General features: G+C 37.0%; 1 protein-coding gene across 5 annotated transcripts in view; it reads left to right on the top strand.

Moving 5' to 3' along the window:
* LOC138755105 (centromere protein C-like) overlaps positions 1-13693 on the top strand; it is a 118337-nt gene that overhangs the window by 18533 nt on the left and 86111 nt on the right. For all 5 annotated transcript variants that reach the window (XM_069920419.1, XM_069920410.1, XM_069920429.1 and 2 more), the window contains exons 3-5: positions 2915-3006; positions 6899-7011; positions 8571-8667. In XM_069920419.1, coding sequence (XP_069776520.1) covers positions 2915-3006; positions 6899-7011; positions 8571-8667 — 302 coding nt within the window. The remainder of the gene's footprint in view (positions 1-2914; positions 3007-6898; positions 7012-8570; positions 8668-13693) is intronic.

The raw sequence follows: 13693 nt of genomic DNA, 5'->3' as shown, positions 1-13693 counted from the left end.
CTCCCCCCCCCTCGCCAGCCTGACTTGCGCTGCCGTCTCTCTCCCCACCTGCCAGATTTTGGAGCTTTCCGGATTTTAGATGTTCGGATAAATGATTGTGCACCTGTAGCAGCTGTTTGAAAAAAAACTTGTGTGAAACAACAATGGCGTCGCCCAGGATGAAGAGCTGGTTGATGTCGCACGCCGTTGGGGTGACTCTCTTCAATAATCTCTTTGTCTCTGTTTGGTAAGAGTCACCTCAATCAGTCTTTATACGTAAACAGGGGAGGGAGGGGTCAATTGCCTATAATGTTAATGTTCGTTTTTTGGGTGACCCTGTGGAGGGGGAGCAAACCTGCAGCTACAGCAATGGTTAAATGGTTTTAAAGAACGTGACTGAAAATAAACTGAAATGCTTTAAGGTTTATATATTCATGCAAGTGAAGTAGTATAGTATTTTTGTCTTTTAAGCTGTTTATTCTTAATGTAGGTATATTAGTTAGGCATTGTAAGAGTAAGTAAAGCAACTGGAAAATACACTTATCCATCATCTACCAATCCCCATAGGTGCTAGATATCTGTATTTTGTTTTTTTTTTCAGTATAAATCCATTTTTTTCTATGAAATATAAGCTGTATGACTCATATACAAGATGTATTACTCGTAATATAAGCTGTATTACTCGTAATATAAGATGTATTTCTCGTAATATAAGCTGAGTTACGTAATATAAGCTGCATTACTCGTAATATAAGATGTATTTCTCGTAATATAAGATGTATTATGTAATATAAGCTGTATTACTTATAATATAAGCTGTATTACTTGTAATATAAGCTGTATTACTCATAATATAAGCTGTATTATGTAATATAAGCTGTATTACTTGTAATATAAGCTGTATTACTCGTAATATAAGCTGTATTACTTGTAATATAAGCTGTATTACTCATATACAAGCTGTATTACTCGTAATATAAGCTGTATTACTCGTACTATAAGATGTATTACTCGTAATATAAGCTGTATTTCTCGTAATATAAGATGTATTACGTAATATAAGCTGTATTACTTGTAATATAAGCTGTATTACTCGTAATATAAGCTGTATTATGTAATATAAGCTGTATTACGTAATATAAGCTGTATTACTCGTAATATAAGATGTATTACGTAATATAAGCTGTATTACTCGTAATATAAGATGTATTACGTAATATAAGCTGTATTACTTGTAATATAAGTTGTATTACTCGTAATATAAGATGTATTACTTGTAATATAAGCTGTATTACTCGTAATATAAGCTGTATTACTCGTAATATAAGCTGTATTACTCGTAATATAAGCTGTATTACTCGTAATATAAGCTGTATTACTCGTAATATAAGCTGTATTACTTGTACTATAAGCTGTATTGCTCGTAAATATAAGCTGCATTGCTCGTAATATAAGATGTATTTCTCGTAATATAAGCTGTATTACTTGTAAATATTAGCTGTATTACTCGTAATATAAGCTGCATTATTCATAATATAGGATGTATTACTTGTAAATATAAACTGTATTGCTCGTAATATAAGCTGTATTACTCGTAATATAAGCTGATTTACTCATGATATAAGCTGTATTACTCGTAATATAAGATGTATTACATAATATAAGCTGTATTACTTGTAATATAAGATGTAATATAAGATGTATTACGTAATATAAGATGTATTACATAATATAAGCTGTATTACTTGTAATATAAGCTGTATTACTCGTAATATAAGGTGTATTACTCATATATAAGCTGTATTACTCGTACTATAAGCTATATTACTCGTAAATATAAGATGCATTGCTCGTAATATAAGCTGTATTACTCGTAATATAAGATGTATTACTTGTAAATATTAGCTGTATTACTCGTAATATAAGCTGCATTATTCATAAGCTGCATTGCTTTATTACTCGTACACCATCTTTCTGAACTCTGACATTCAACTTGAAAAAGCACTCATGCAATTTTAGTTTTATTAAGCTTTTTCAATTCCTCTGAACCAAGCTGTTTTTCAAGTCTCTGGTGCCTTCAATAATTGCTTTGAACTGCTTATGTTCTCAGTAAGAAATTTAAGGATTCTTGCTTTGCACATTATTTATTATTGAATATTTATTTTCTGCTTTGCACAGTTTGTTTGCCCTACTTTGTTTCCATTTCTCTCTTTTGCATATGTAACTTCTTGAGTACAGTTTTTCTTTATGCTACCAATAAGTAGAAATTTTGCCTGGCCTGGAGGACAAAGCATCTCAGGGTAGTATGTGATGTGATGCATGTACTCTGACAATACATCTGAACTTTGAATGAGACTAAGTGCTAATGTTTAAAAGTGGGCATTTGATGTCAGAGGAGCTACAGTGGAATAGCCATGGGTTTCAATAATATTGATGAAAATTATCTAAAGAAACATGCAGTGTTGCAGTAGTGTGTCTGATTGGTATGGGTAGGCATGTACAGTATGTTACATGTTGGCAAAAAAATGCAGTTTCAACCCAAAATATCAGCATGCACTTTTTGCCTTCACAGATGTTGCTTGAATTACTGATTTCTTCCAGCATTTTGTTTATCACCAAAAAAAGTCCATGTAATATTTTATTGTACAAATAATTTTTAATTATTTTATAGTACTCTAAATATATTAGACTGTTTTGATGGTCATTAACAACAATAAAATGTTGTTTTGATAATGTACTATATTTAAATTGTCAATTTTGGTTATAGAACTTAAGATGGCGATTTATACCCTATATTTTGATGCCACTAATGAAGTTGCAAATCCATATACTGAATTTTATAACTGAATCTTCAGATTGCACAAAGAATAATATGTTGTTATTTAGCTCTGATAGCTGTGTCAGAAAAAATTCTCATATTTTTTTTTTTCCCCAGTCCTTCTAGGCTGACTGAAAAACCATTGAATGTCATCTCACAGAAAAATGCAGACACATCAACTATTGTTAACAACTTATTTGCTGGACTAGGTGAATTTATAAACACAAGTGAAATGCAATATGTTAAATGACATGAATGGTTAAGCAAAAGTACACTGTAATTTGTCATCTGTTGGAGATCAGGAAGGAAAATTAAGTGAGTCTTTTAGGAAGTATTTTGTATTGATCAGGGGAGGCCTAAGCAATGCGCATACATATGGCTCATCCTACATTTGAACCATGAACTAAAATCAGTAATGGGAAAATTTGGCTGGAGGAAGAGTGATGGTAACTGAAGATAAAGTCAATGATAATTACTTTTTTTCTTGCTCTGTTTAATACTCCAGTCTAGTTATCAAGACTATTTCATAGACATAACTTTTGACCAAATTTATATACCTGTGTTGAACATTTGGAGGGATAGTAGAATTGAGAGGCACACATTGGGCAGAATAGCCTTTTTGCCAGGGTAGAAATGTCAAATCCAAGAGGGTATAGATTTAAAGTAAGAGGGGGTCAGTTTAAAAAAGAATAGAGGCAAGTTCTTTTGTATAGTGGTAGCTGCCTGGCGTGCGCTGGAAGGGGAGGTGGTGGAAGGAGCTACATTAATCATGCATAAGAGATCAAATAGGGAAGAGAACAATGAAGATCATGAATGTTTTATATTGGCTTTATGGTTGGTACAGACATCGATGACAGGAGGGTTTCTTCCTCTGCTATATTGTTCTGTTTAATATTAAGGAAGCTAGGCAGTAAATTTTTGTAGTTGTTCCTTTGAGCTCTTTAAACCTTTAATGACGACTTGTTGGTAAATCCCCCATGCATCTATTTCTGCATCTTAATCCCATGCCATGAGCCTGGTGCTGCTCAAATACACCAATTAATTGACAAACCCATACATTTTTGGAATGTGGGAAGAAACCGTAGCACCAGGAGGAAACCCATGCAGACATGGGGAGAAGGTACAGATGCCTTACAGAGAATGTCAGATTTGAACTCAGCTTGCTGGAGCTGTATTTGTATTGCACTAACCATGCCATCCAAATATAGCCCTGTTCAGAACTGTAAGCTGAAACTTGTTCACTTGGCTGCTAGAAGTAGTATTACTGATAAATTCATCAATAAAGTGCTTGAGATTTTTTGGGGTATTCATGGTATTGTTAAATAGCATGGAGCGAGCTCAAGCACTGAGACCAAAACAAGTTTATGTTCAGGTGGGGTAATTAAAATGCAGCTGAAATGGCACAAATGTTTCAAAAAATATTTTTTAAAAATCATCTATTCCATGTGTCGACAGTGTCTAGTCAACTTTGCAAAGGCAGTCTGAAGTAAAGTATATATGATTGGTTTCATAGATTAAAATGTTCCAGTCCTTCCTTTTCCAAATTCATTACCATGTAGATGCTATTTCTTTTAAATGGAACACTATCCTTACATTTGAAAAAATTGGATTTTTAATGTGGAATTTGTACAATTAAATTTAAATAAGTTAAGTTAGCCTGCAATAAGTACTGATGAAGAGAAAAGAATAGTTTCCGTTGATTTGCCGAATCCTAACCTGGCAGGATAACATTTTAGAGAATGCATGTTTGGGTTATGAAGGACTTCAATATGAAGGTAGAGTTAAAAATGAGGTTGGAACTAGATCTCAAGAAAAGGAATTTATGGAATGACTATGAAATTTTTTTTTAAAGCAGCTTGTAGTCAAGCACAATTCTGGATTTGGTTCTGTGCAATGAACTGGATTTGATTTGGGAGCTTAAGGCAAAGGAATCCTTAGGAGGCAGTGATCACAATAAATACAATCATGCCTCAGATGCTGATGGATAAACTGTCCTCGTTGGGACTCAACAATTCTCTCTCTCTCTCTCTGCAACTGGATCTTGGACTTCTTGACTGAAAGACCACAGTTTGGGTGTACAGTCTCAACCAGTAGCTTATTTTAAAAAAAATGTTAATGGTGCAGCCCTTCCAACCCATGAAATCCATGCTGACCAATTACACCCAATTAACCTACCAACCCTGTATGTTTTTGGAAGGTGGGAGGAAACTGGAACATCCAGGGAAAACCTATGCAGGTCATGGAGAACATACAAACTCCTTACAAATAGTGCCAAATACAAACCTGCCGTGGTAACTGGATCTCTTACTGTGATAATGTTTTGTAATAATTGTAGGCCTCTAAATTAGTTTCTGTGTTATAGTTAAACAGGAAAGTCTACAGATGCTGGGTTGTAATGCAATAGACAAAAGTGCTGGAAAAATTCAGTAGGTCACGCCGAATCTATAGGAAGTAAAGGTTAACCAACGTTTTGGGCTGAGCTTGAAACTTGATGAAGCTAAGAAGCTGCATAACCTGCTGAGTTTCTCCAGCACTTCCATGTTATGCCTGTACTGAATTATTTTCTAAGTGACTTTATAACTGACTGAACCAAGTAGTCATGATTGAAGGTACAATGGTTCATCCAGGAATTTGAAATATTGGTGCAGCTCTTGATCCAACTCTTGCATTTCTATTTGTACTTTGAAAACTTAAGCACAAGGAAGTAGGAGCAAAAATAGATGACCTATCTCCAAAAGCTTGCCTTGCCATTTTTTCTGATCATGGATCTGCCTCGATTCTCAAGTCATTTGTGCCAGATTGGAGAACTCGAGAATAATGATAAGCTAGAACTTGCTGAATCAGGGAGCAGGCATGGATAGAAATTACCAATCCCAATTTTGGGTTGGGACTCTTTATTGAAATTGAAGTAAAGATTGATATCAAGGGGAAAAAAATAAGAGATGAGAAAGAAGCTGAGGAGAGGCAAAGACGTGATGGTATTGAACAGATGGTCCAGATGAGACAGATTGAGGGAGAGATCACTGGGGGGGGGGGGGGGGGGGTAGAGAGAAAAGTAAAAATGGGAAGGTAAAGAATAGATGGAAATGGTGGATCTAGATGGACCTGGGGTAATCTAAGAGTAGAAAAAAATTATGATCATGCCATTGGGTTTAAAACTATCTAGGAGAAATATGATGTGTTGTTCTTCAAGTTTATGTTTGGGTCTTGCTTGGACCATGGATGAGACTGTGTGGGAATGGAGAGGGAAATTGAAATGGTTGGCTACTGAAAACTTAAACCCACAGAGAGTGCACAGGTGTTCAGTGAAACTGTCACCTAATCTAGTTTACCAAATCCAGTAGATTGGTTAGGTTTACATCTATCAGCTCTGCTTGTCACCTCCTCAAGGAAATGCAGCATATTTGTCAAATACATTTCCTTCCCAAAACCATGTTGACTTGCTGTAATTGCATTAAGCTTCTCCTTTGATTATTGTCTCCTGCATTTTATCAACATCATTGTTAAGTTATCAGGTCAACAGTTTCATGCAGTTTTATTTATCACCCTTCTTGAACAAAGAAGCCACATCTGTGACTTTCCAATCCTTTGGTACTCGTGTAACACTTTGGACGCTTACGATTATTTGACACTAGATTGAAATGATTGAATCTTGGCCCATTACTTACAGTTGATCTCAAGGCTCCAACTTGAAAAATGGTTAAAAAAAAAATCACTCGTTCAAGCTAGGATTAGAAAGATGGTTTGGTTAAAAGAATCCAAAGGTAAACACTAAATAGTTTCAAAATGTTCTTGGTGTAGGAAATAAGATACTTTTTCCCAGAAAGGAATGTTTGTTTTTAAATTGCGCACCTGTAAAATCCCAATTATGCCTGTGAGTGGAGGCATATAACAGGTCCCAGTTATGACCATCAAAGCCACCACAAAGCAAATAAAAATGTTTGCAAACTGCATTGCATTCTTGATAATGATTTGAGAAGTCCTCGCTTAGTTTCTGCCCACATTGCTGAAATATGTCTGGTTAATTAATTGAAGATGTGTCTTAATGAAAAATAGCACATGAAGTGATTAATGGACATTCATTCTCAATTATTTTTCCAGAGAGTATTAATGATACTCAGTCACAGCTCGATTCCACATCGCAGTTTGAAGTTCAGTTTTCCAAAGGGAAAAAGCTCATGAATGAGTTTTCAAAAGATCTCCAGTTTGAAAAGGTGACTGTGTTTTTATGTCATTTTAAATGGTGTCTAACATCCTAATTTTTCTATTTTAATCTTTTTCTTGTCCTTTGATGGAATTGTGCATTAGACATAGAGTGATCCAGTGGAGAAGCAGGCTCTTTGGACACCAAGGTCACAATGATCATCCAGATAATCCTACGATAATCTTATTTTATTCCATCCACATTCCTATAAAACTGCCCCAGATTTACTACTCACATGTGTTTGGGGAAATTTACCATGACTAATTAACCCAACATCCTTCCTTTTTGGGCAAAAACCGATGTGGTCAGACATTTCTGTGATTTTCCCCCCCCCCCCCTTCCCCACCCAACCCCCATTGTGCAAAAATAATTAATTTGATTTGTGGGTCATTGGAGATGAGCAAATTCTCAACACCCTGACATCCATAGTTTGGGAACTTAGCATAGTCTGAGGTTGAGGATGATGTGGAAGCTGCTTGTATGTCAAAACTGTGATCTTGAGATTCGTTTATTGCAGCATTCTTTCTCGTAAGCACCCACATAATTTATATATTGCTAGATTTTGGTCTTGATATTGCCATGAAGTATGTTTCTGATTATTCAAACTGCTTTCGATTGGACCTATCTTGGTTAAACAGATTTTTTGGATATTCTGGAATTTTCTCTAAGGCAGCCCAGTAGCATCAGGAGAAAACTTGTATCGGCTGTGGCCAATCTCCAATACCTCCCCATTGCTGTTGCCAATCCTGCCCCAGAGCCTGAGGTCTCACCTCACCTGTAAGTGGTAGATTGCAAAAGGATTATCCTCCAGTAGAATTTCGGCAACCCCGCTGAAAGGGTATTTGACAGAGGGAGCGGCTCGGGCAAGAGAGTGCAGCTTGGGCGGGCGAGTGGGGAAAGAATGCAGTATTCAATTCAAATTCTGAGAATGCCATAGTGCAATTCATCAAAAGGTTGTAGTAACTCATGGCAAAAAATGATAGTTTATAAATAAATTTCTTTCAACGTATAACCGATGGACAAATGTCTCCTTTATAAAACTGATTACCCGTAGCCCCTCGAGCATGGTGGGTAATATTTTTTCCAACTTTTTTCAAGTTGTGACATCATGTCTCACCCAATAAAAAACTTTTGGATATTTGGAATTTCTGTTATTCGTTTTTTGATTAATTGGAAACATACTGTATTCCATCATGGAGATCGAAGGAGGCCATTTGATTCACTGAGTTGGCTACTACTTTTTGGTACAAACATCCCCATCAACTCTAATTTTCTACTACCCATCTTTACGAGGGCAATTTATAAGATCAAATTAATCTTCCAACCTTACATGGAGAAAAGCCATGTCATCTCAAGGAGATCATGACCCATTTCATGCCCATTTAATTTAGTCATATTCCATTAGTTTTGCATGGATTTTTCCCAGATTCTAAGGCTGTAGATACATATTATATATATATAATATCAGGCACGCCTGATAATTAAAACTGCTTGTGTGAAATAATATGAATGTCCAGGCAAAAGTTTTAAAATAGATTTTAAAATGCACTTTCTTTTTTTTTCACTTAGAAATCGTCTTCTGCCAGAACTCAAATACAGCAACATAAAAATAATCAATCTTACCATGTGCCAGAATCTTATGCAGGCACGAAAGGGGGAAATAATGGTCTGTACAATATATTTTGTCTTTTTATCATAATTTCACCTCAGCAGCTTTTTGAATTTGGAAGATTAATGAGTATAGTTTAAACATTGCAGATGTTGACAAATATTGTATGCTGAGAAAAACTATATTTTGCTAAAGAGGCAACAATTTTTAAAAATGGTCAGAAATTCAAATTCAGGAAGCACTGTTAATGCATTGTGAAATTTAGAAGCGTCCAACACTAGGGAGTTAAAAAAATGTTTAAAATAATATGTTGTTAGATTTTTCAGTTTGGATAATTTCTTTGGTTTTCTGTGTCATTTTTACATGAGATTTACGTCAGGTTTGGTGGGTTAACAGAGAAGTGAGTCCAGTCACCGGCTAACAAACAAGGGATGGTCTTTATTGTACACAGGGGGATATCGTAATGGGGAAAACACAAAACAACTCGATACTAAAACAGTGGTCCTCAACCTTTTTCTTTCCACTCACATACTACTTTAAGTATTCCATATGCCATAGGTGCTCTGTGATTAGTAAGGGATTATTTAAAGTGGTATGCGAGTGGAAAGAAAAAGGTTGAGAACCACTGCACTAAAACAGTATAGGCATTCACATTGCATACCAGTGTCCGCCTACTCTCTCTTCATTACACATGTTCAGTAATATTTGGTTACTAGCATACTCTTGTAAGATAGGACTTCAACACACTCCCGATTCCCTGTACCAATGGGGTGCAGCTCAATGCTAAGTATTCCCACACAATACAACAGTCCCGCTCTAAGTGCAGTGCACTCCTCCAGTGATGTCCACAGTTTGCAACCGGCGTTCAGCACCATTCATTGTCAGGACCAAAGAGCAAAGAGACTGGTTGGTTACACGTGGTGGGCTTTTAAAATTCAGTAAGCTGGGGAGTCTGGTTCAGGTCATTAATGATTTAAATGGGCCAGTGGTCAAGTGTGCACTAATCAATGGGCAGAATACAACCTTGATTGGTAGGTGATGTGGCTTTCAACTAGGTTCCAGAGGAAGAGACCACGTGACCCTTCACAAACTGCAGACCCACCAAGTTCCAGATGGAGTGGCCACATGGCCCTCCATAATCCACTCTACAATCACCTATCAATATAGCTTTAGGGATTCCTTAATTAATAGCTTGTATTGACTTCTTTTGGGAGATCTAATTCAGGAAACCTTGCCAATTGGTCAAAGTCAGTCAAAGTTCAGATTTATTGTCAGAGTACATTCATGACATCACATACAACCCGAGATTCTTTTTCCTTTGAGCCCAGCAGAATTTCTCTTCTCCGTTGTGCAAAAAGACTACCCAAGAAAACTTGGATATATCAAAGCCAAAAATGTAAACAAAGAAATCACAAGATAAAGGAACAGAAGCAGGCCACTAGGGCCATCGAGTCTGTTCTGTAATCTACACTAAACTATTCTACACTAGTTCTAATTTCTGGCCTTTTCCCCATATCCTTTGATGCCCTCACAAATGAAATACTTGTCTATTTGTTTAAATACTCCCAGTGATCTGGCTTCCACTGCTGTATGCGGCAGTGAGTTCCACAGATCCGCGACCCTCTGGCTAAAGAAGTTCTTCCTAATCTCTGTTTTATATGGATAACCTCTAATTTTAAGACTATGACCCCTTGTCCTCGATTCACCCACCAAGGGAAACATCTTACCTGCATCCACCCTATCTTAATCTTTCAAAATACAAAATGCCTCTATGAGATCTCCTCTCATTCTCCTATACTCCAATGAATACAATCCAAGAACTGCCAAACACTCCTCGTACATTATCTCTTGATTCCAGGAATCATCCTAGTAAATCCCTGCACTCTCTCCAGCAACATCATATCCTTTCTAAGATAGAGGGCCCAAAACTGCACACAGTACTCCAAATGAGGTCTCACCAGTGCCCCATAGAGCCTTATCAACACGTCCTTACTCTTTTACACTATTCCTCTTGAAATGAATGCCAACATAGCATTCGGTTTCTTCACTACCAATTTCACCTGGTCATTAACTTTTAGGTTTCCCTGCACGAGGAACCCAAGTTCCTTTGCACATCCGAGGTCTGAATTTTCAGCCCATCAAAATAGTATTCTGCCTGTTTATTTACAACTGTACATTTCTCTATGTTAAATCTCATCTGCCATAATTTTGCCCAGTCTCCTAATCTGTATATAGTAAAACCTCTAGGACACAGTAGTTGGGGTCCAAGATTTCATACTGCGATATAGCTGAGTCACGGAACAGATGCATATATGTCATGATTCAGGAAGCAGGAAAACAGAATACTGTGACCCATACCCTATAATAAGACCTTTAAACTCCACATATTAACATACACATCTTGTAAATGAGTCATAAGTGTCCATTTTTGAGCTTGCGGCTGTTAGTCTGGCTCCTAAAATCAATGTTTGGGGTTCACCTGCGCTATAAGCGATTCCGCAGATTAATGAATCGCGGTCTAATGAGGTTTCACTGTATATCCTTCTGCAACTTTACAGTTTCTACTACACTTCCTACTCTGCCACCTATCTTGGTGTCATCCGCAAATTTGGCCACAAAACTATTCATACCACAATCCAAATCATTAATATAAATTGTAAACAGCAGCGGCCTCAATACTGACCCCTGTGGAACACCACTAGTTACAGGCAGCCATCCAGAACAGGAACCCTTAATTTCAACCCTTTGCTTCCTGCCTATAAGTCACTTTTCTATCCAGTTTAATAACTTCCCTGTAATTCCATGAGCCCTCATCTTATTTAGCAGCCTAATATGGGGCACCTTATTGAAAGCCTTTTGAAAATCTAAACGGATAATATCCACAGCCTCTCCTTTGTCTATCCTACTTGAGATTCCTTCAAAAAATTCTTAATAGGTTGGTCAGGCAGGATCTACCCTTTAAAAAACCATGCTGACTTTGACCTATCCTCTCATACATCTATAGACATTCACCTCATCTTTGAGGATTGACTCTAATATCTTCCCAACCACTGACGTCAGACTAACTGGCCTATAGTTTCCTTTTTTCTGTCTCCCACCTTTCTTAAACAACGGAACCACATTTGTGACCTTCCAATCCTCTGGAATCTCTAGAGTCTATCGATTTCTGGAAGATCATTGCCAATGGATCAACAATTTCTAAAGCCACCTCTTTCAAAACCCACGGATGCACCTCATCTGGTCTGGGAGATTTATCAATCTTTAATCCGTTTAGTTTGCCTAGCATAACTTCTCTAGTAATCCTAACTAAATCTAGCTCTACTTCCTCATGCCTCTGACTGTCCGGGATATTACTAATGTCTTCCACGGTGAAGACAGACGTAAAATATTGATTAAGTTTCTCTGCCATCTCTTTATAACCCATTACAATTTCCCCAGCATCGTTTTCTATCAGTCCTATGTCAACATGTGTCTCTCTTATTCCTTACATATTTGAAAAAACTCTTAGTATCATTTTTAATATTGTTAGCTAATCTCCTTTCATAGCTCATCTTTTCTTTCCGAATGACTTTCTTTGTCTCTTTCTGTAATTGTTGAAAGGAATCCCAGTCCTCTGATTTTCCACTAATTTTAGCTTCCTTGTATGCCTTCACCTTTGCTTTTATGTTAGCCTTCATCTCTTTTGTTAGCCACAATGGTACCATCTTTCTTTGGACAAATTTCTTTTTCCTTGGGAATATATCTAGCCTGCATGCCTTTTATTACTTGCAAAAATATCTTCCAGTCTTGCTCTGATCCTCCAATTAGTTTGCTTTCCCAGTTTACTTGAGCCAAGTTCCTTTCTCATACCACTGTAATTTCCTTTATTCCACTGAAAAATTGATACATCCGATAAAAAATTTTTTCCTTTTCAAATTTTAAATTAAATTCAACTATGTTATGATCGCTGCTTCCTAGAGGTTCTATGACCTTTAACTCCCTAGTGACCTCGGATTCATTGCACTTGACCCATTCTAGAACTGCAGACCCACTGGTGGGCTTCTCAACAAGCTGTTCAAAAAAGCTATCTGTTAGGTTTTCTACAAACTCTCTCTCCTGGCTTCCAGTATTTTCCTGTCTTTCCCAATCCCCTGCCATGTTAAAATCCTCCATAATTATTTTGATATTATCCTTGTGGCATGCCTTCTGTATTTCCTGCTGTATCTCATTATCCACTTCTCGGCTACTGTTTGGGGTCCTGTACATAACTGCTAATATGGTCTTTTTACCCTTGACATTTCTTAATTCAAACCATAATGATTCTATCTCTTTTGACCCAATGTCCCTTCTTTCTATTGATTTAATGTCATTTTTGATCATCATAGTCACCCCTCCTCCTCTACCCACCTGCCTATCTTTCCTATGGACTGTGTAACCATGGAGATTGAGCCCCCAATCACACCCCTCTTTGGGCCATGTTTCAGTAATGGTAACAATGTCATACTTTTTCAGTTGAATCTGAGCAACTAGGTCATCCACTTTGTTTCTAATGCTTCATGCATTTAAATATAGTTCCCTTAAACCCCATACTGAAATTGTTTGTTCTGTATTCTTTTTGAACAGCTCCTGCCTGTTCACCTGCCTTTTCTTTCTGTTGTTGTTGTGTAACTCTTCACTATTTATTTCTCTCCCTGTTGTAATTCCCTGACTCCCTACTGTCCTATTCTCTGCACTCTCATTTTGAATTTCCTCCCCTGCCAAACTAGTTTAAACCCTCCCCAACAGCTCTAGCAAACCCTCCTGCCAGGATATTGTTCCCCTTCCAGTTTAGGTGCAGCCCATCCTTGTTATAGAGGTCTGACCTTCCACAGAAGTGATCCCTATGATCTAGGTATCTGAAGCACTGCCCCCTGCACCAAATGTAAACAAACTGACTGTACAATACCAAAAAAAATTAAAACTATTCCCTCCCTCCCTTGAATTACTTGTGCTCTGCTACATGATTCCCTACTCTTTGTTGCCTAACATTGAATATGCACTTTTTCAGATAAGGTGCTGAATTCTGAAGCATCAGATTATTCCAATAAAGCAGATAAATATCCAG

Source organism: Narcine bancroftii, chromosome 1, assembly GCF_036971445.1.
Source record: "Narcine bancroftii isolate sNarBan1 chromosome 1, sNarBan1.hap1, whole genome shotgun sequence".
In the NCBI taxonomy this organism is placed as follows: domain Eukaryota; kingdom Metazoa; phylum Chordata; class Chondrichthyes; order Torpediniformes; family Narcinidae; genus Narcine; species Narcine bancroftii.
Note: the sequence above shows the minus strand (reverse complement) of the source record. Positions and strands in the feature narration are given on the sequence as shown.